This window comes from Eleutherodactylus coqui, chromosome 6 (genome assembly GCF_035609145.1).
Source record: "Eleutherodactylus coqui strain aEleCoq1 chromosome 6, aEleCoq1.hap1, whole genome shotgun sequence".
NCBI lineage: Eukaryota > Metazoa > Chordata > Amphibia > Anura > Eleutherodactylidae > Eleutherodactylus > Eleutherodactylus coqui.
In genome coordinates this window covers 51,067,527-51,088,939 of record NC_089842.1, presented here as the reverse complement: position 1 = coordinate 51,088,939, position 21,413 = coordinate 51,067,527, and the positions used below count along the sequence as shown (strand labels likewise).

Sequence of the window (21,413 nt, the reverse complement as noted above, 5' to 3'; positions counted from 1 at the left end):
AAAACCTATAAAACCTATACGTACCGCGTTTGGTATCTCTAATTTCACCAAACCGAAAAGGTAGCCATATTGACAAAAATGAAGTAGCCATGGCTCTATGAATGCAGCAGTGCCAACCTAAGTCTCTTCCCGATCTGTTCCTTCAGAACAAGACACTCCTTGCAACAGCCCTCCCTCTGTTCCTGCACAGGGGGAACATCTCTAGTTTCGATTTTCTTTCAAACCCGAAAACCCATTAAAGGAGGTTTTGGAGATTTAGGTCATCAATTGTTGACCAGCAGAGGGTCTGCTGCACAGGATCCCCCTCCACCCTGCATCAGCTGTTTGTTGGGCCAGTGCGGACAGAGCAAGGAGGACACAGCTCTGTCCATACTGCAGTGGTCCAGGTTGGTAACGCAGGCATAGCTCCAATTGTATTCAATGCAATACAAACCCGGACTGCTGCAATGTAGACGGAGCTGTCAGCTTCTGACTGTCCACACTGACTGTAGGCCCGACAACTAGCTGATTGGTCGAAATCCCGGAGAAGCTGATTCCTTTTAATCGAATGTTAAAGGGGTTGTCCCGCGAAAGCAAGTGGGGGTATACACTTCTGTATGGCCATATTAATGCACTTTGTAATGTACATTGTGCATTAATTATGAGCCATACAGAAGTTATTCACTTACCTGTTCCATTGCTGGCGTCCCCGTCTCCATGGTGCCGTCTAATCTTCAGCGTCTAATCGCCCGATTAGACGCGCTTGCGCAGTCTTGTCTTCTGAATGGGGCCGCTCGTGCCTGAGAGCGGCTCCTCGTAGCTCCGCCCCGTCACGTGTGCCGATTCCAGCCAATCAGGAGGCTGGAATCGGCAATGGACCGCACAGAAGACCTGCGGTCCACCGAGGGTGGAGATCCCGGCGGCCATCTTCACAAGGTAAGTAAGAAGTCACCGGAGCGCGGGGATTCGGGTAAGTACTACCCGTTTTTTTTTTTTTATCCCTGCATCGGGTTTGTCTCGCGCCGAACGGGGGGGCTATTGAAAAAAAAAAACCCGTTTCGGCGCGGGACAACCCTTTTAATAATGTTCTAAGGATAGGACATCAAAATTGATTGATCCCTTTTAATTTACATTTATGATGATGATTATCCGTTTAGTCGAGGCTGACTTTCGGTCACTTTATGGATCGTCGCTCTCCAGGTCTTCCTATCCTTGCCGCTTCTTTCAGTTCTCCCAATGTACATGTTTGTATCCGCCTTGATTGCGCTCAGTCAGCGTGTTCTTTGGGGTCCTCTTCTCTGTGACCCACTAACTGTGCCAAGCATCAAGGTTGTTTCCAGAGAATTGGCTGGCATGATATGTCCAAAGTATGAGAGCCACTGTTTGGTGATTTTGCCCTCTAGCGATATTTTGGGTTAGATACGCTCTAGGACCATCTTGTTGGTGACCATTGCCATGCATAGTATATACAGCATTCTTCTTCAACACCATAGTTCAAAAGCATTCATTTTACTGCCTTCCTTAGTGTCTGACTTTCACATGTATATATGGGGATTGGGAACACAATTGCATTTATCATTTAAATCTTTGTAGCAATGCGAATATCTTGCTCTTCTATATTCCTGCTGTTAGGAACCTGTATCCCCAGAGGCCCTTCTTTAGGGGAGAGCTACTGTTAGGGTTGTGCTGGCTGGGATCTCTTGTACCACAGTGTTTCTAGCAGCACAGCTCCACAGGTGTGGTTGATTGACCTGGCTGGGTGTGGTTTGCGCCAGTCAGCCAATCTCACAGGTCTGTTGCTTATATATACCAGCTCGTTTGTCAGTGTCTGCTGGTTTTTCCTCCTGCAGCGAATAGTCTTGTGTTCCTGCTTGTCTGTGCAGACTTCAGTGTGAACTGTGTTACGTTCCTTTATGTTTGTGCAGTCTTCTATATCTTCTGTGCATGTGACTGGACATGAGGTGTGAACAGTGTCATGCTCCTGCATATATGTGTGGCTCTCCGTGCATTTGGTGTGAACTGTCTTGCAGTGGATCATTTACCATCTAGGGCTAGTTAGGTCCCTAGGTTTCAGTGCGGGGCCATCCCTATCGGGGCGATCACACTGCTTGCAGGCAGATAACGTGGGGTTAGTTGTCTCAGAGCAGGGACCCAAAAGTGGGCTTTCGGTTTAAGTCACTTAGCCACTCCACAAACTAATTCCTCGTACTTATTATAGCAATTCCATTTGGCTATAAGTGCGGGTAAGTGTTTGAGCGTTTGTCAGTCAGTGTTTTATGTCTGTTGCTCAGTTATGTCCACTGTTTCCGAGTTCCAGTTCGCAGCTCACGTGGCAGTCAGACTCTGTGGAGTGTTGACGTCCCAATTTGACATTATAGAATATACATATATAACAGATGAGGGGAGGGAATAGAACAAAGGCACAACACATACACAGAGATTCGTTATCAAACTATTTCCTTTACCTTCTTTTCTTTGTATAACAGTTCATCCTTCACTATCCTTCTTCCTGTAATCTTCATTCCCTAACCTTCAATATACATAACCCTTCCTTTATATCTTTCCTCTCTTAATACTCGCTGTCATCATTACCTTTATGTTGAGGTACAGCCCCCTGCGCTAACTTTCTTCTTTATTTCTTCGGATCAGATATTCCAGGTTCTTTTCACTTTCCACAAGCAATGTTGTATCACTGGCATATCAGAGGTGGTTGATGTTTCTCCCACTGATTTTCACTCCAATTGTTGAGTCATCCAGGTTGCATCATCTCATGATTGTTTCGATGTACTGATTGAACAGGGTCGGTAATAGAACGCAGCCTTGTCGAACGACTTTCTCAATCTTGAACCGGTCAGTGTTATCGACATCAGTCTGTAATGTGGCTTCTTGGTTCTCATAAAGTGGTCGTATCAATTCTTCCAGATGCTCTGGGATGCCGACTTGCTTCATACATTTCCACAGCTTGTTGTGTTCAATGCAGTCGAATACTTTACTGTAGTCTATGAAGCACATATACACATCTTACTGATATTCGCTCGTCTTCTCCTTAATCCATCGCAGGTTTGCAATTTGATCTCTGGTTCCAGCTTGGACGTCAGGGAGCTCCTTCTCAACAAATGAGTTCATGCGTTTTTGAATAATCTTGAGCAGGATTCTGCATGCATGCGATAGGAGTGCAATGGTCCAATAGTTGCAGCATTCTTGCGTATCACCTTTTTTTTTGAAAGTGGGACAAAAACTGATCATGTCCAGTCTTTGTGTCACGATTTGGTCACTTGAAAAAGCATTAACATTGGGATTGGCACTGGTACCTCAGTTGGTGTGTGGTCAATGCCCAGGGCTTTTCAGTTCAGAAGTTGTTTCATAAGCCAGGCTACCTCCTCCTCCAGATGATCTGGTTCTTGCCCTGTTGAACCTTCCTGACTGGTTGATTGACTTGGTCCATTGCCTACGTATAGCTTGGCTGTGTATTCTTGCCCTTTGTTTAATTTACATTTATACAAAGTTTAATAAAATTCATTATTAACTCACATACTGCAGTGTGTGGGGCAGGGGCGGGGGTTTAGTGGTACTGTCATGGGCACCAGTCACATATTAAACTAGATTAACAATGGAGGGTTGATAGTCTGAAGTAATATTCTACTGATGGCTCATTGCTCATTGGATTGGAGACTCCACCAATTAAGTACCAGTGAAACTCCCAAACTGACTTGTAGCCCTGAAGTATTGGCATTTCCTTTTGATGATGAAAACTGCCAACCAAATAGATGTTCCAATGTACAGAATATCTAATAGCTTTTTAGACCCCAGGAACCAACTCGCCCGCATTGTACTGGTTTCTCTATTAGAGCCTGCTAGATTATAGAACACGCTTGGATATTGTTCTTAGGAAGTAAGTATATTCTAAGAAAGGAACACATCAACACAATATTCGATCAATAATTTGCATTTAGGATGAATCTAAGCCAAAATTCTAGCTTGAGTTCTTGATTTTAAAGTTATGAGGGTGCGTTTAGATAGCTTATCAAAAATAAATGTTAAGTCTAAAAGAATTCTATAACTACTACACATAAGGATGCAACTTCAGAGAGAAAGATTCTTATGTAGTGGCCCAGTATATCCATGTCTGGCCGCCTCCATAATATCATACATGTCGTGTCTTTTGTACAGGTACACTGTGTCAATTGCTTTGTCCTTCTGTTGTTTGTATTGCACAGCTGCAGCAACTGAGGAGTTAAGTGGTTGCATGAGCCTGGGAGATGTTTGCAATGTATCAGTTATGTCCCATCACGTGATCCATGTTGTCTATAAATATGAGTGTTTTGGGTGTGGTAAAGAGCCTATTCTTCTGTGTTCCTGTGAGAGAGTTTCAGCCACATGGGGGTACCTTCAATTCCCATGTGGTGAAGAATGGAGGAAGAGTGGTTCCTGATCTTCTTTGTGCTAGTGACCATGGAGGAGTGACAGTCCCAAAAGAGAGTGTGTGAGCATGCTGGTGGTGAATGAAGGCCCAGCCTTTGTGCACTGGTACTCTTGTGCTGCTTTCTTACTCGGATGTCCTATACTCTGGGATCACCAAGTAGAGATACTAAATTCTGCTTTCCTACGCGGCTGTCATGTATTTTGGATCACCGTGTAGAGGTACTAAAATTCTGCTGTCCTACAAGGCCGTCCTGTGCCCTGGGATCATAGTGTAGAGGTGCTAAAGAAGATTCGTGTTGTCCTGCACATCTGTCCTGTGTAATTTGTGCCTTTCACCCAGTTTGACGAGAAGTCAAGTCTTGCCATGCCCTGACCATTCCCAGGGACCTGAGGTACGTTATACCAGTCTGTGGCTCATTTATTTACTGCCGAGGGTCTTTCCAGGGGGTATCGGAAGAGTGGTGTCACCCGTGACAACCCACTATATCTTTTTCCAAGTTTATTGGGCATTCCTCTCCGAGGGGTGTTCGGAAGAGGCCCAGCACTGCCCTGGCCGGGACTACGTGTGTCCCTCCAGGAGAGAGCATGGTAAGTGCCAACGTAACAAGCCGCCATCTTGCCCTCCCAGCTCCCCAACGTATGCCCTGTGTCTGGGGTCACCCTGTGGGATGCTGCACTTATATAAAAATTCCCCATTGGAAGTAAATTGTAACCTCCATCAGTTACTAGAACAGTCTTACCTCAGATTTCCAAAGATACCTTACACCCTAGGATGTGTGGTGAGGAAAACGAGGCTTTATCTATTGTTTTTCCACTGAAGATCACCATCAAAATCAGAGCAGCCCAACACAGGCAATATGAGTTAACAGGTTATAGGCAGAGCCTAAAGGCTATAAATCAAAGGCAGATCTTGGAGCCATAGGCAAAGCTTAGCAGCCTACAGGCTAACACGCATAGGCGAGGCGACAAGTGCTAGGCAAAGCACAGTCGCTTATTAGTACCTAAGTCTGGAACAGAGGCCCCAATTAAAAACACAAAAAAGATAGACATGGGCTATAGACCATAGGCCACAGGGCAAAAACCACAAAGGCCTTTAAGGTTATAGGTTAAAGTCATAAAGGTTATAGGCAGAGACATAAAGGTATAGGTAAAGCTATAAAGACTATTATTGCTATAGGCAAAGCCGGCAAAAGCTATAGGCCCATCAAAGTTATAAAATGTTATTTGGGCAAAGCCTAGAGGCCATAGGGCCCAAGCAAAGACCATACAAAATCCTTGACCAGGTTACCAGACAGGTAACCGCTCATGCCGTAGAGTTTGGGGAGTGAGGCCCTGCAATCCGCCACCTTTAGAGATCTGAAAGAATCTAAGCTTCGCAGTTTGTTAAAAAGTGAATTCAATAAAATTTCAAAACAAAAGACAGGAGATGAGGGTGAAGGGGTGAAGGGTGTGCCTGCCTTTAAAGAGATCTGAGAGGTTCCCGCTTCCTGTAATTAAGGCCTATCCCTTTTAATTTACATTGATGATTATCCGTTCATAGAATGGTGGAGTTGGAAGGGGCCTCCAGGGTCCAACTCCCTGCTCAGTGCAGGATTCACTAAACCATCCCAGACATTTGTCCAGCCTTTGTTTGAAGACCTCCATTGAAGTTGAACTCACCACCTCTCGTGGTAACCTGTTTTTTTCTAATATCTAATTTGTGTCTCTGCCCTTTTAGTTTCATCCCTGCCTACCTTTAAAGAGATCTGGGAGGTTTCCATTTCCTCTCTGGATGGGAGGCTGTGTTCACTGCTACTGACTGAAACTATTGTCTTTAGAGACTATTCCAGATTCTGTTTGGGGAGCCGACAAGTCATGTTTGAGTATGGAGGCCTTGTAGTGAGCACTTCAATCCTGCTTTCACTGTGGAGCTGTTCTAATGATTTGGGAAGCAAATCACTAAGACAGTCAGTTACCCTTCGTGGTACAAGCAGGGCTTAGGAGTTGGGAGTTAGTGCCACTTCGGTGGAGTTGGTATAAATGTACAGACTCAGGCTTGTAAAAATATTCGATCAGATTAGAGATCATTCATGAAGGTTCTGATGGAGGTGATACCATTTCCGAGAGCAAATTCATAGGCTGCAGAAATGTTCTGAACTACATTTCTGTTGAAAACTTTTTTTCCTCACCTAAACGCATTGTGTATGGCATATTTACAATTTATAGTAAAGTTTTGTGTTCTGAATTGTATTTCAAAATATATTTCATGGTCTATCTAAATAGCTGGATCATTTTACCATAATGGTGATAAGCTTGATGTTACCATTATAATACGGTGAATCACCTAAAAATGAGTCATATATGAGGAAGTCTGAGAAAACTGAGTACTCAGAAGTTTGGATATCAACTCTACAGCCCTAGCTATGAGACAATGACAGCTCAGCGATATGTTCAGGACATCCTGCAGCCACATGTTCCTCTCTCATGGCGGCTTCCAAGAGGCAGCAGGATAATGCTCGGCCGCGCACACAAGGGGGTCACAGGAGCCTGCACAACATTGTCATACTTCCGTGGCTGCCCGGTCCCCATATTTAATCAGCAATCCAGCATGTAATGGGACTCGCTAGGACGCAAGCTTTGAAATGTGCAATATCTAGAGCCCAAGTTACAACATCTGTGGGCAAATGTGCCATAGGATAACATACGAAGCCTGTATGTCTCCATGCCTGACTGTATCTCACTATGTATCCAGGCTAGAGACAGCCCAACACGATACTAGAGCCTCCTTTGAATTGTCAAGTTTCCCCAATATACCTATCCTTCTGCTCTAATATTGTAATCACTTACATATATTACATTTAGGCCTCCTGCACACAGGCGGAAATTCCGCTGAATTTCCGCCCGTGCCTGCTGCCATAGGATGGTATTAGATAATGCAGTTCTATGCAGACAGCCATGATTTGACCACACGGTAAACAAATCGCAGCATGTCCTAATTCTGTGCGAGCCTTAGAGGCCCGCACAAAAACCCGGCCTCTGTACAGAGTGGAGAAGACACCGGGAGGAGGTGAGCCGCAGCGGTCACTACAAGGGCACAGCTCGCATCCGACTACGAGAATTCTCGCAGCAGGATCCGACCCAGCCATCTGCAGGAGGCCTTACACAAAGTTTCATTCCATTCCAATAACCCCTTAGTGCATTTTTTTAGTCAATGAGTACATAACATGCTGTAGGTGTATCATTCTAGTGTTGCTATTGGAAGAGTCAACAGTTTAACAAGTTAGACATCACAGGAAGAGACACGACCACCACAAGTTAAATATAAAATACAATACTTTAATGAAGAGAGGAATACAGCTTGGATATACCATTAAAACTGATACGGCCTGGCTGTTGGTTTCCATAGAACTGGTCAACAAGCAGAAAGACAAACCTTCTTAAGATATATTTGAGCTATCAAATATCCTGAGTAGAATTTCACGTACGCCTGGAAATAAGGACGATACATGTGTGACTGCACGTGTCCGGCACGAGCACGGTAAGGTATAAAGTTATCTATAGTACAAGGTACATCACACTTATTACTGACAGACTCTCCTGCACAGACTCATTTTGTACATGTAACACGTGACTATTAACATATGTTCAAAAAACGCTAAGGCCATGTCCCATAACGAGAAAAAAATCCAACGCATTCAGTTCTGACCTAATATAGGTCTACAAGGAACTTTTGCATCTATAATGTACTGTTCTTCAGATACATCACATAACTGACAGTCTGTGTAGTTCAACATCCTTCTGAAATGTCATTCCTTCAACTGTTAACTGTAAACTATAACTCTCCATTCAGATGTTTGTTATCCTCCAGCATATACATTGGGGCACGAAAAAAAAATAATTGAAGTCTCAGTGTCATTTAGCACCAAAATGCAATCAGATGGGTGACAGGAAGTCAGTTTCCCCACATTCTATCGTCCAATGTACATGATCATCCCCATTAGGCAGACGTTAAAAGATCAGGAGTTGATGCAGTATTTTCATCTTCGGTGATGACTGTGGCCAGGATAATCGCGATCATAATGCCGACGAGGCGCTCTCTCGTAAGACCGGGAACGCTCTCGCCGCTGGTCGCGGTAGTAGTGTCTTTTCTTCTTGTACTTTCCGGAGTCTGGACTTCCGTGTGAGCGGCTGTGAGGGGAGGAGCTTCTGCTACGGGATCTTCTTTTCTGTCCAGTGTATTTGTAGTCCTTGCCCTTTTCATATAAATGGCTTTTGGAGCTTTTGTAGGAGCCATGGTTTGCTTTTCGAGGCGGAGAGTCGCTTCGACTTCTGGAGTGACTGCGAGATTTTGAACCACTGGAGGTAGAGTAGCTTTCACTTTTCCTAAGGAGGAGACATAAGGATTAGTATTGGGTTCATTTTATGCAGAATATAAAAATATTTTCTTCATTCCACCAAGGAAAACATGCAATATATTACATATATATAGGATGTACATTCATATTGGGTAACTATGGCTGCAATTTGAAGTACATCAACAAAATTTTCTTCACCCCATTCTGAATCTAGCATTGGTTTGGTAATTTTTTGATATCTTCAAGCTAGGCTAGATCCTTAATCTGGTGCAATTAATGTCAGATGTCTCATAGAAATGTACAAACTGCACGTGAGCAAGGTCAGCAGCGGCCCATAGCAAACAAGAACCTACGTACCGGTATGAGCCAGTGTACTAGATGCATTATGTAGGGTAAGTCGAAAGTCTCCATACAGGTGTTTTGCAGGTCCACATAAGCAATGTCATTGACAGTCATGTGTAACTGCTCTGAAAAGGCGACCCATCTTCTTGAGCATTTGAATCCGTTTCGCAACACTGTCACGCATAACTGTCATGGCACGTGTCCACTGAATGTCTGGGCCACATGATGTGTTGACCCCAACCCTGGCAGAAGTATCACATTGATCTGTTTGTCAGCGACATCGCTTATGTAAATCTGCAAAACACCTGTATGAGACACTCACTTTTTGCCCAGCAGTGCTTAGCTTAGGGCAGACCTTACAAAGCCCTTGTATACAAGATTTATACTTGTAATGTCACAACTCACCTTCGTTTTGGAGAGGCTGATCGCGAGTGAGACCGCGAGTAGCTCTGGTCTCTGCTTCCACTACCACTTCGGCTTTCTCTCCCTTTTACGACACTGTTACAACAAAATTTTTAGTGTCAATTAAGTCAGCTGCATAAGACAACCTTTTAAGGTGGCGTTCAGTAGCGATTTTGCTCCAAAAATACTGCAGACAGATTTTACATTACTAAAGCAAAACATTGTAAGGTTTACAGCAGCTTTGGCATTTTCATCTTAAAAACGGTTGTTTTAAGTTATAAAATTATCCAAAGGATAGGGGAATAAATATGATCACAGCAGGGTCTGACCGCTGGGACTCTGACCAATCCCAAGAACGGGGGTCCAAAAAGTCCTGCATCAATGAAGCAAAGGTCATGAATGCTACTACTCCATTTATTTCAGTTTGGAGTGCCAGGTGTTGCTGAGCATTTGTTCTGGGCAATTACCATTGCTCTCACTGATATGAATGAAGAAGCAGCGTGCATGTTCAACCTCCGCTACCATTCAGACCCGTTCTCAGGATTAGTAGGGGTCTCAGCAGTCAGACCCCCACTTTGATCATTAGTTATCCCTATCCTTTGCATAGGGAATAACTTTATAACATGGTGCAAATACTTTAACCCAACCCCAATATACTCTGTAAGGCTTTTTTTTTCTCCTGACATTTTTCCCATAGGCTTTTCTATAGGACTAGAAAACCCATTGCTATCAAAAAGATCTCCTGATATTTGTGAACTAGCTGAATTGTGAAAACCGCTATGGCCTATATCACCATTTGCACTGGATGCTCCACTTACCCGTTCACAGGGCTTGATGATGTCATCCTTTTTGCATCCTCTACTTTTCTTTTGACGTTTTTCAGTGCATGCGCAGGGATGGGGGAGGGTTTGCTCGATTTTCCTTCCTTTGGAGACACTGCAAGAAGAAATAATTTGCTGTCATTTAGGCACGAGAAAAAGGAAGAATGAAGTTGGAAAACATCAAAAATTTAAAACATACCACTTTTCACATTGGGTGAAAACTCTGGGGCGTTGTCTATACGCGGCGTGCCATCAGGCAGCAGCCCTTTCGCTTTGGCTTTAGCCTCTTCAAGCATCACCTTTTTTCTCTCAACTTTACTTTCCAGATCAGTCAAATCAGCCTGTAATTTAACATAAGGATTTTTCAGGTTGTACATGCAAAGCATCGAGGAAACTGCGGTGATGAAGGCTGAGAGGAGTTTAGACGTCTACATACCTTTTTTCTCGTGTACAGTTTTAAAATGTGAATACAGATTTCCCGAATGTCGTCTTCAGAAGCACCAAACAAAAGGAACCAGTGAGGACGATTTGGGAGGCAAATCTACAAGACAAAATCTTTTATTTAGAGGTGTTATATTAACATTTTAAAAACAGGTATTTTCCCAGAATTAAGCTATTGATGACGATCTTCATGAAAAGTCATTAATTGGGTGGTGGGGTCCAATGCCCAGGACCTCCATCAATCCAGCTCTTCATTGAAGCTGCCGTACCTCGAAAACACAAGTTGTGCAAACTGCGGCGGCCCCTAATGCTACTGCAAGCTCAGTCCCATTAAGGATGTATCTATGCAGGATAAGTTATCAATAGTTTCATCCTGAAAACCCCTTTAAGGTTTCAAAACTGTGCGAGATTTGTGCGTTGCGAGACGCACATATATGGACCCCCGTTCTTTTGAATGGGGTCATATACGAGTGATGTTTTCCTGGATGCAGGAAACAAGTCGCACCATCTTCTATCTTGTGAGTGCTCTAGCATCGCAGCGCCCATTGTTATCAATGGGGCTGGCGGCAGCATCGCACCATGTGCTAGGTGCACGAGATGTGATATCTCCCATTAAATACAAGGAGACTAACTCCCCAATCCTCCGCCAAGGTAGAATTACTTCTTCCCCAAAGTGGTGTGAGGCTGTTTTGCCATAAAAACTCCTCGCATCCTTAGGGAATTCACATGGTGGGGAGTGCGATACAGGGAAGGGATTCACGGCTCCATACAGCGCTCGCCAGTGTGAAGTTAGCCTAATGGTCATCAATCGTTTACTCACAGAAAACCCCTTTAAAGAGCACCTGCACTTTCACTTCAGAGCGCTCCTGCGGCCATATTAAGCTCTTTCTGGTAGCGGAAGACAACCCCGTATAGTGCTTATATAGTGCTATTGGGGACAGTCTTCAGTTGCTGGAAGGAGAAGAAAACTACTCATGGAGCAAGAGGGCTCTGAAGTGAAAGCGCAGGTGTTCTTTAATCATATGAAAATGTTGCATTTTACTTTATCAAGCTTAGCGATCCTTGGTATATACCAACCTCCAGCGTTCTTGCCGCCAGATAGATGCAGGCGCATGCAATTGTTTCAGGGTCAAATCTCACAAAGACATCAGTGCGGAGGCTGTCATTCATGTAATTCCTGAAATTACATAAATGAAGCAAAATACTGTAAAAACCAAAGCACGACTTACTGTATAATCTGATAATTAGGGGTTTATATCATACAAATGCTAAATTGTGGAGGATGGAGAACATATTTTAACTTCTGTAAGTGTGCCCAAAAGGCTTTTATACGTGAACAGCTTGTGTGTCAAACTAAAATAAGTGCAGTTAAAGACAATTTGGCTTCATCCATGATATCCAGATGAGTTATCATCCAATGGCAGCGTCGTTTCAGCCAGGCCTGCTTAAGAGGTCTCCAGCAATGTTCATACAACCTCCGTGTGCGGCAGAATATATGATGTGTTCCACATAACAAACCTTTCTAGAGATACTCTGCTGCAAAATATGAGACATGTTCTAAGTCAATTTCAAAGGAACAGTAAATGTAGACAATGCTAAAAATTCCTCTCTGAAACTTAAAATACAAGAAAAGAATGTTTTACATTTAGAATAAACCATTGTTATAAGTTAGATGTTAAATATACAGTTTATGTAAATATAAAAGCAGCACTTCAACTACTTTTTGCATTGAAATAAACTACAAAATCAAAAGAGGCAAATTAAAATAAACTACTTTTCATTGTAAAAGAGAGGTGATGAAAAGAAAGGAAACCACAAGGAGCGGTGGAGCCCCGTTACTCCGCTGGATGTATACCACCTGACCAGAGGCAGCCTTCGTTTCTGGGGAACCTGCTTGGGATTGACTGAAGACGGCAGCTATCCCTGCACCAAAGCGCTTGGACAGCAGAGGAGAAGTCTTAGTCACTTACCCTCAGAGGCTAGCCTTTGATCAAAAGAGTACAGAAAACAAAAGTTAAAATAGGTTCTCCATCCATTCAACAAATAAATAGCACCAGACAGTTAAGTCAGCATTCCCCCCAATTAGCTGTAAAAACATCTTTAAAAGCCCATGAGAATTTTTTAAATGGAGTTTCATCATCTTATAAAGAGATGGCATAGCGGTGGGATATGCGATCACTATGGTGGGGGTCTGACACAGATCCTGAAGATGAAGGGGAATTGCAGTGCTGATGTAGTGCTCCATTCCATACTATGTTACCTCCATAGAGGAGTTTGCCGCATTCACCTGAATGGGGGTGTGCTGCAAAAGCCCTAATGGTGACCAGAGTACCACTATGCAAAGGCAAAACTGAAGTGGACATAGCTATAAACCAGCGCTGCGTACCATTCACCATCAAGATCGGTGTCAGACCCCAAAGCGATACAATATCCTTCTCATATGCCAGTTAAGTTGAGGAAACCCTTTATAAAGGCTTGGATAGTCTTGATAAGATATAGGTAAAATTATAATATATGCAAGATACCTACTAGTGCAATAGGAGGTCAGATACTGAACTGGGCTAACAGAACAAGGTAACACCCCCCTTACCAGTGTGCACAATAGGCTAACAAAGTCTTAGCAAGTGTAGTTCCTCTATATGGCATTTCTTATGTTAGTCACTTTAAGAACAGCAGTGTAAACTAAACTTTACGACAACTTAAGTTAGTACAAAGTTTACAAGATACTAGATCGTGTATTTCCAGTTGCTCTACAAAACCATGAGATGAGCCTTGAAAATGTGCCAAGAGAGGCAGAGGCACACTTCAAATCTCTCCCAGCTCTTCACTCCAAATATGGGAAAGCTGACGCGATTCCCATGCATTCCCCTTCAGTCAATGGCAATCAGATCTTCTACCGTCAACAGTAGATAACGGCTGCAATTGAGTGAACTGTTATAATCTGCCCCAAGGCTTGTACAGCATTGCTTGGCAATGCCCTACAGACCCTGCAGGCAATGGAAGGAATAAACTGCAGCTTACAAGCTCTTAAGAACTCCATAGAACAAGAAACTTACCATGAAGTCTGGACCAGATGCTTATTACGTTCACACTCCAAAACTTGCAGGTACATCACAATTATCTAAGGGAAAAAAGGCGATAAGGAGAGAAGAGGGGAAAAAAATGGTTATTTTGTGCAGCCCCACGAGCGCATGCAGTAAAACAGATCTTCAGGCTATCCTACTTCAGAGTTTGCATACAAGCCAAACTCCCAAAACAAAGAAAAAAATGTTATACTTATATGTGGCAATTCACATCAATGGGTGTCATAATAGGGTATGGGGATCTGTGGATTTCCCAGGGCAATAATCAGCTGTCACGGGTGCAGCAGCTAGACCCCCCCCCCCCCCCCAATGACAATTTGGTGGGAGCAGCCACAAAAATGTGCTAAATAATCTGCAGAGCTATTGAAACAAACTCTGTACAGCGTTACGCATTGAAAAATATACTCACTTTATGGGGATGTTTCACATGTACACAAAAGCCCAATTCCTTCAGGACTCTCCTCTCGGCTTTTATTATTTGGTTCTTCAGGTTAACGTACTCCTGATCCAACACCAGAGGGGCCACCTTCCTGGAAGAAGTCAGACATTGAAGAGGTCAGATTAAATCAACCAGTGCTGAACCCCAATGTGCAAAACACAAAAGGGCAATAGGAACTCACTGCCTCTCCCGTAACTGTCGAAGGCGATGAAAGACGTTGATCACATCCCTAATGCGGCGCGGTGCCTCTTCAATCTTGGATGCCAAATGAATACAGGCCATTGAAACGTGCTAAAAAGAGAACACAACACCCTGCTGAAGATTACAGGAACAAACAGTCAATGAGTCACGTGGAAAGAAAACTAAGAACATAGCAGAGCGTGGATGAGACTCTTACCTCCATTGAATGCTTTACAAACGATTTGGAGTAGAAGAATCGTTGAAATAATACTTGTCCCGTAGCCATCGCAACCTGCGGAGAGACAAGACAAGACTGAGCACCATGGTACTGGCAGGCGGAAGACTATGAAGAACGGATCAGACAACACCTCCGTTGTGTGGGCTGCAGCAAGAACACGAAGTGCTGTAATATTCTGTAGGCGAACAAGCGATCAGATGAAGAAATGACAACGGGGAAACCTGCAAGTTACACTTTATAGCGTCGTTCTTCATCTATGGCTGTCCAGTAAAATCTTATAAGGTCACTAATCAAACATGTGCTTACATGGTAGCCAGTGATTACTAGCAAAAGTGATATTCCCTTTACCTAAGATAACTGTGCTAAAAAAAAGCCATCTCAGAGGCTGGCCACTAGGGGTCTCCCTTCTAATTTACTGTCCACTGCCTGCAGGGCACAACCTAGAGGGGACACCCTTCTCTGAGCTATTAGTTACTGGAGAACAGGAAGTAGAGGCGGGCAACATCTCCTGCTCATACAAGCATAGAGGGGTGGATTTATAAAACTGGCAGACACAAAAAAAAAAAAACTGTCTTAGCTGCCCATTGCAACCAACCACAGCGCAGCTTTAACTTTACCCAAAAGAATCAAAAATGAAAGCTGCGCTGTGATTGGTTGCGATGGGCAACTAAGACAGTTTCTTTTAGACCGCTTTATAAATTTACCCACGTAAATGTAAACACAGGACCGACAGGGCAAGAGTGGCTCACCAAGACACCGTCGGCCCATATAAACAGGCAGTCCTTAATCTGAATTAGTACTCCGATGTGAAAGAACAGGAGTGACAGTGACTGGGATGGCCTCCTTTCACATTGCACAATTATTCTGCAAACCACTTCTGCGATCGGGTGGTTTACACGATTATTGTGCGGGGTAAACGCATGTAGTGAAAGAATAATCACCAATACATTGCTGATTGTATCTTTCATGCAGACCCCAAAATCACCGTTGGATGATTGTGTTCTCCACATCCATTGATCTGAATGGCTGCCCCTGTGTAGCCGGACCAAAACAAGCCGCTGTAATGTTGTTTCCTCCATTGTGTAAACCACCGTATGTCTGTCAGTCCCATTATCTGTAATAGCCGTGCTCTGCGGGGCGCGGCCTCAATATTTAGGCCGCATTTACCAGTTTATTTTTAGACGTCATTGTTTTGCTTTTCTTTGAAACAAACCAATTATAGGCCGGTCTAACACGACTGGATTTCAATTGCGTATTCAGCGGTCGGGTACTTATAACATCGCTAAGGACATACAAAACAAGCTGCACTGCACATGCCCATCCGCGTACGTGGTCATTCACAATACAATTATGCGCCGTTGCGTGAGCCTGGCCATACTTGGGAGATTTGTGTCATTTACATCTATTATAAAGGTTTCTACTAAAAGAACCTAGAAGTGCGTGTCCAACGGAAGCCAACAGGGGGCACTTTTGACCAACAACCTATGTACAGTATCCACAAGAAGAACCAATAGTGAGAACTTCACCCTAAGGGCCCTTTTACACTGAGGAATCACACTTCAGACTCTTGCTGGATTGTGCGCGACTAAACGATAATCAGAGCCAACGCCGCCAGCGGCCGAACGATAATCAGAGCCAACGCCGCCAGCGAGCGATAATCAGAGCCAACGCCGCCAGCGAGCGATAATCAGAGCCAACGCCGCCAGCGAGCGATAATCAGAGCCAACGCCGCCAGCGACCAAACGATAATCAGAGCCAACGCCGCCAGCGACCAAACGATAATCAGAACCAACGCCGCCAGCGACCAAACGATAATCAGAGCCAACGCCGCCAGCGACCAAACGATAATCAGAGCCAACGCCGCCAGCGACCAAACGATAATCAGAGCCAACGCCGCCAGCGACCAAACGATAATCAGAGCCAACGCCGCCAGCGACCAAACGATAATCAGAGCCAACGCCGCCAGCGACCAAACGATAATCAGAGCCAACGCCGCCAGCGGCCGAACGATAATCAGAGCCAACGCCGCCAGCGACCAAACGATAATCAGAGCCCGTGTAAGCAGGAAGTCTCATCTGTGAACTGGTTGCTGTGAAGGGAGGAAGAGATCTCCGGCCCGCTCCCATCGCTGGCCGACAAGCCAGCAAACCTACCGCTAGATGTAATTGGTGAACACTAGAAGCCAGCAATCATCAGTGAGCGCTTCACTAGTATCTACAAACATAACCTGTAACTCCTTTCACTCTTCAGACCGAGACTACAGCAGGTTGGCTCTGACGGCCGTATGTCACATGCTCGGACACAGCAGATAACATCAGCCCCATGAGTCAGGTCACAGCGTGAACACGAGCCGGCCGGCGGGCGTGGAGGAAGTCCGGGAACGTGACGTGCTGCTCCTCTGGAACAGGGCAGGCCCGGCTTCTCAGAAATAGAACAAAGCAGCAGCTGGCTGGGAGCTGACGTCACGTCCCAGAGATCAGCGGGGCCGGGCGCCTCATCCACTTACTAATCTCAAGGTGGAACCTCTCCCTAAACACCAGAATATGCAGCAGGAGCCAGAGGAATCTCCATACGCTGCAAGAAACGACGTCATTACCCCTCATGCAGGGAGGGGGGGCTAGAGGGTGTAACAGGGGGGTCTCACAGGACATACAATACCCCGCTGTGTAGAGTATGGGGATCAGCTAGCAAAGCAATCACACGCCTCAGGAAGTCACTTTCAGGAATGTACAAAACTTTATGGTTTGAGAACAGATGCTACAATCCGGGCCCTTACTCCATCCTCGGGGGTCGTGGGTCTCAGTCACTTCTGACTTCGGTATAAAGAAAACCTGCATCACATACTAAGCTGTGAAAGAGGCCCAACATGGTGGAGATGGCGGAGGCCGTCGCAGACGTTTCTTGCTCTCCATGTGGGTTACGGTTATCACTTTCTGCATTAACACTAATTTAGTTTTGCGCACATTTCTCTACTGGGGCCACTTTATACACGATGGACAGATTGATATATTTGGGGATAAGATCCATTCTTTCTACAGCCATTTCTTTCAGTTTTCATGTTTTTAGGATTCTATCGGGCACTCAAAAAGGTTTATTGCTATTCTTCAACAATTTGGCATGATGTACTTTTCTTGCCATTTCCAGCGCTGCTGCAGCCTTCTTGTATATTTAGACATCTGACCTCTAAGCGTCCTCCTGCAGGGGGCGATCAGGCGCTCAAGTGCCGACTGTCCCAACAAGTATCGCCCGTGCTTTCACACAGCAGGTCTCTGGCGCTCCGTCAGTAGCGCCTCCACCAGCGCATAGACAAACCCTTGCCTGTTTACATGGCCGATCTACCCCTGCCGACGTGAATTATCATTCGGTCTCTGGCAGCGTTTACCCGGAGCGATTACTGTTCAGCGTCGCACAATCCAGCGGTAAGCTGAAGGATCATTCTGTATAAAAGGACCTGAGAACGGTTGGCTGTCCCGCTAATACAGCTGGGCTTATAGGGTGGGAGCTCAGCTCTGCAGCAGTAAATTCAGCCTTCTGACGTGCGAACAGCGATTTTTTGGTTAAACAGAGGCGACTGAAGGTCAGGCACAAACACTTATTTTCTTGAAGGCGGGCCGTGTAAATACACCACAACCAACCGATGACTAATGTACCCGCCGGCTCATCAGTCCGCTCCCCGTATGGGAGAATCACCAGACTACATTATAGCGCCATACTGTCCCGGCACTGGTTGGCAGAGCGTCGGCCGCCTTCGGGCTCATTCACACAGGCGTAATATGCAGGGAATAGATCCCACGGATTCCAACAGGTTCATTCACTAATGCAGATTTCCCACATGATTTTCAGTCGTGGAAAAAAAATATGCAGCATCTCGTTTTGGTGTTGATTGCGGACAGAATTAGACCAACGCAAATATAAGAGAAACTTACGGATTTGACTGCACATTGGCGTCCTTCATGTATAAATATGCTGCATATTTACACGGGCAAAAATCCTGCATCAGGGCCTAGATAGTACAGAGGGGCCCTGTCACTCCGGGGCCCGGCGGGGCAGGAGGGGCCCTGTCACTCCGGGGCCCGGCGGGGCAGGAGGGGCCCTGTCACTCCGGGGCCCGGCGGGGCAGGAGGGGCCCTGTCACTCCGGGGCCCGGCGGGGCAGGAGGGGCCCTGTCACTCCGGGGCCCGGCGGGGCAGGAGGGGCCCTGTCACTCCGGGGCCCGGCGGGGCAGGAGGGGCCCTGTCACTCCGGGGCCCGGCGGGGCAGGAGGGGCCCTGTCACTCCGGGGCCCGGCGGGGCAGGAGGGGCCCTGTCACTCCGGGGCCCGGCGGGGCAGGAGGGGCCCTGTTACTATGCCCCAGGGGCACAAGCCTGTGACCACGGCCTTACGCCATGTAATACATGTAAAATAGATGTACATCATTACGTCACCATATCCTTCTATCCCGCTCCCCTCTGCCACAGCGCACCCCCTGACGCGTTAGCGAGCCGCCATCCCACAACCAGATGAGGGTCCGGTCGCACTTAGCGGAAATGGTGTGGATTATACTAACAAAAAGGCGTTTTAAACCAACAGTGCAGGTTTTGCGCGGCTCAGCAGTAACACCCCCCCCCCCCCCCGCTCCAACCGACATCTACCGCGGATCTGTGGAAACAACCCCATCAAATCTCAAACTAATAGCGCAATTCTTGATGCAGACTCTCCGCTACGTGTGAACGAACCCCAGCAGTTTATATTGACGACCTCTCCACAGCTGGGGGTTCCTGACCAATCAGCTGTCCACGTGCCCATCGTCACACCACACAGGTGTACAGTACCATGATCCCCGCGCAGCAGCCAGCGCCAGCAACCACTAAGAGCTGCAATTACAGGCGCCGACCACTACAGAGCGGTGGGAGCCGTCCGCTTCCTCTCCGTACCCAGTGTGTCGTGCCGTTTACATCGCAGCCCTAACAGCTGACTGGCCGAGGTCCCGAGCTGCAGACCCCATCGATCACTTATGGATTACCTAAACGGAGGCCAGCTCAAAAGAAATTGCGTGGAAGCCCCCTTTACAGGTCGCTCACACGTAGCGGACAGCAAAAATCCCGTCAAACCTGCTTTTCGCGGCGGATATTTTAAAAAAAAGGCATTTTTAATCGCAGATTCGCATTTTTGATGGACTCCCGCGCGGTTTTTGCCGCAGACTACAGTGCGGATTTTCTGACAACGCACGCCAACGCCGCGCAGCAATAACGTAAATAATCATCTGAGAAGTTACAACAAAACGCCCCTTCATCTCCTCTCCGCCCTTCCAAGTCTGTGCTAGGCCTTCCTATAACCGTCTGCTAATCCAGAAGGCCCGGTAGTCCGGCACCAGCCTGTTTATAAAGGCCCTCCACGTAGAATAGAAGGCGAGGCGCCGGATTATTAGTACCCAGAGATGGCGGATTAGAGGAGATTCCCCGGATAATCCGCTCTGACTAGACTGCGGCCTCCGTCCTCACACGACCCGCCCGCCTCCCGCCGCCATTGTCTCGCACGTACTCTAGCGCAGGCTTCGCGGCGGTGTAGGCCGCAGCACCTTCCCGCACTATCTCCATGACAACCGCCCGGTCTCATGCCCCTCTCCCGCCACCTTCTCCTCTTACCTGCGGGAGCCGCAGCAGGATGCCGGCTGACTGGATGAGCTCGCAGCCCACACTGCGCAGGTCGGTCTCCGTCTCGCCATCCAGGCCGTCGCCGACGGAGGGGGTGAGCGCGCACTTCTCCTCAGAGATCAGGCAGTTCTCCAGGTTGATGAGGACGCCGGAGTAGATCTTATCCCCGATCAGGATCCCGTCGCTGGGGCCGGTGGTCGCGGCAGCCATCTTCTCGTCTTCCTCAGCTCTGAGCTTCCAGCGCGGCGCTGCCCTGCCAGTCTTTTACAAATTCTCCCTGCCTGTCCTACAGCGCCTGATTGGCTGGCGCCGACTCGGCTTTGGTCGTGATTGGGTAAAAAGCACGTCAGTCAAAGCAGGAGCCAATCTGTAAGCTGACGTCAGGGAACGTGACTGAGCGACGCGCTGCTCCCGCCCACTTCCGCTCGGATGACGCAAACCTGGAGTTTCTAACAAACAAGTCCCAGAATGCACCGCGCGCCCGCGGCCTTCTCTATTGTTAGTCAATGCTGGGAGTAAAGATAGAAACTCGTGTGACCCCGAGGCGGCGGGTGTGACCTCCATGCAGGGAAGGGCACGCAGAAAGTAGTCATAGGAGCCTCTTACCTGGTTAAAGGGGTTGGCCAGGGTTAGAAAACACCCTTGTCCGTGGCTTATAGAGGTGATAGAAAAGTCTACACACCCATTAAAATGTTATTTAAGAAATCCGACACAGACGAAGCATTCTGATTTATTTCCGCCTCCAGTGGGACCCGTTATCTGGAGAATTACACTGAAATCATGTTGGGTGGGAATATAAAATGTGGTTGCATAAGTATGTGAACCCTAGAATGGTGGAAGGGACCTCCAGGGTCATCGGGTCCAACCCCCTGCTCAGTGCAGGATCCCTAAATCATCCCAGACAGATGTCTGTCCAGCCTGTGTTTGAAGACTTCCATTGAAGGAGAACTCACCACCTCCCGTGGTAACCTGTTCCACTCATTGATCACCCTCACTGTCAGAAAGTTGCCCTAAAACTAATACTTTCTTGATGCACCCATCGACTTTATGACAGCACTCAGTGTTTTTGGGGTTGGTGTCTATCAGCATGGTACATCT

The 21,413-nt window shown here is 46.4% G+C and overlaps 1 protein-coding gene across 4 annotated transcripts; it reads right to left on the bottom strand.

Moving 5' to 3' along the window:
- Positions 1-7,695: 7,695 nt before the first annotated feature.
- CCNL2 (cyclin L2) lies at positions 7,696-20,600 on the bottom strand. 4 transcript variants are annotated; one of them, XM_066606803.1, is made up of 11 exons: positions 20,307-20,592; positions 14,661-14,735; positions 14,445-14,554; positions 14,234-14,354; positions 13,798-13,862; positions 11,819-11,918; positions 10,737-10,841; positions 10,500-10,641; positions 10,298-10,415; positions 9,483-9,575; positions 7,696-8,763 (listed from the first exon to the last, which is right to left on the bottom strand). In XM_066606803.1, the coding sequence occupies exons 1-11, from the start codon at positions 20,523-20,525 to the stop codon at positions 8,418-8,420; spliced, it is 1,494 nt and encodes a 497-aa protein (XP_066462900.1). In that variant the 5' UTR covers positions 20,526-20,592; the 3' UTR covers positions 7,696-8,417. The 4 variants fall into 4 exon arrangements, with proteins under 4 accessions (XP_066462900.1, XP_066462902.1, XP_066462903.1 ...); XM_066606805.1 differs by lacking the exon at positions 20,307-20,592 and having other exon boundaries at positions 14,445-14,578; positions 14,661-14,741; XM_066606806.1 differs by lacking the exons at positions 14,234-14,354; positions 14,445-14,554; positions 14,661-14,735; positions 20,307-20,592 and adding an exon at positions 12,712-12,725 and having other exon boundaries at positions 13,798-13,850.
- Between the last annotated feature and the right edge of the window lie 813 nt (positions 20,601-21,413).

Excerpts from the sequence above, each read along its gene's own strand:
- CCNL2 (XM_066606803.1), bottom strand. The coding sequence starts at position 20,525 with ATGGCTGCCGCGACCACCGGCCCCAGCGACGGGATCCTGATCGGGGAT. Across the intron at positions 14,736-20,306 it reads TCCTGCTGCGGCTCCCGCAG|GTTGCGATGGCTACGGGACA; the intron begins GTAAGAGGAGAA and ends GTCTCTCCGCAG. Across the intron at positions 14,555-14,660 it reads TTGTAAAGCATTCAATGGAG|CACGTTTCAATGGCCTGTAT; the intron begins GTAAGAGTCTCA and ends TTCTCTTTTTAG.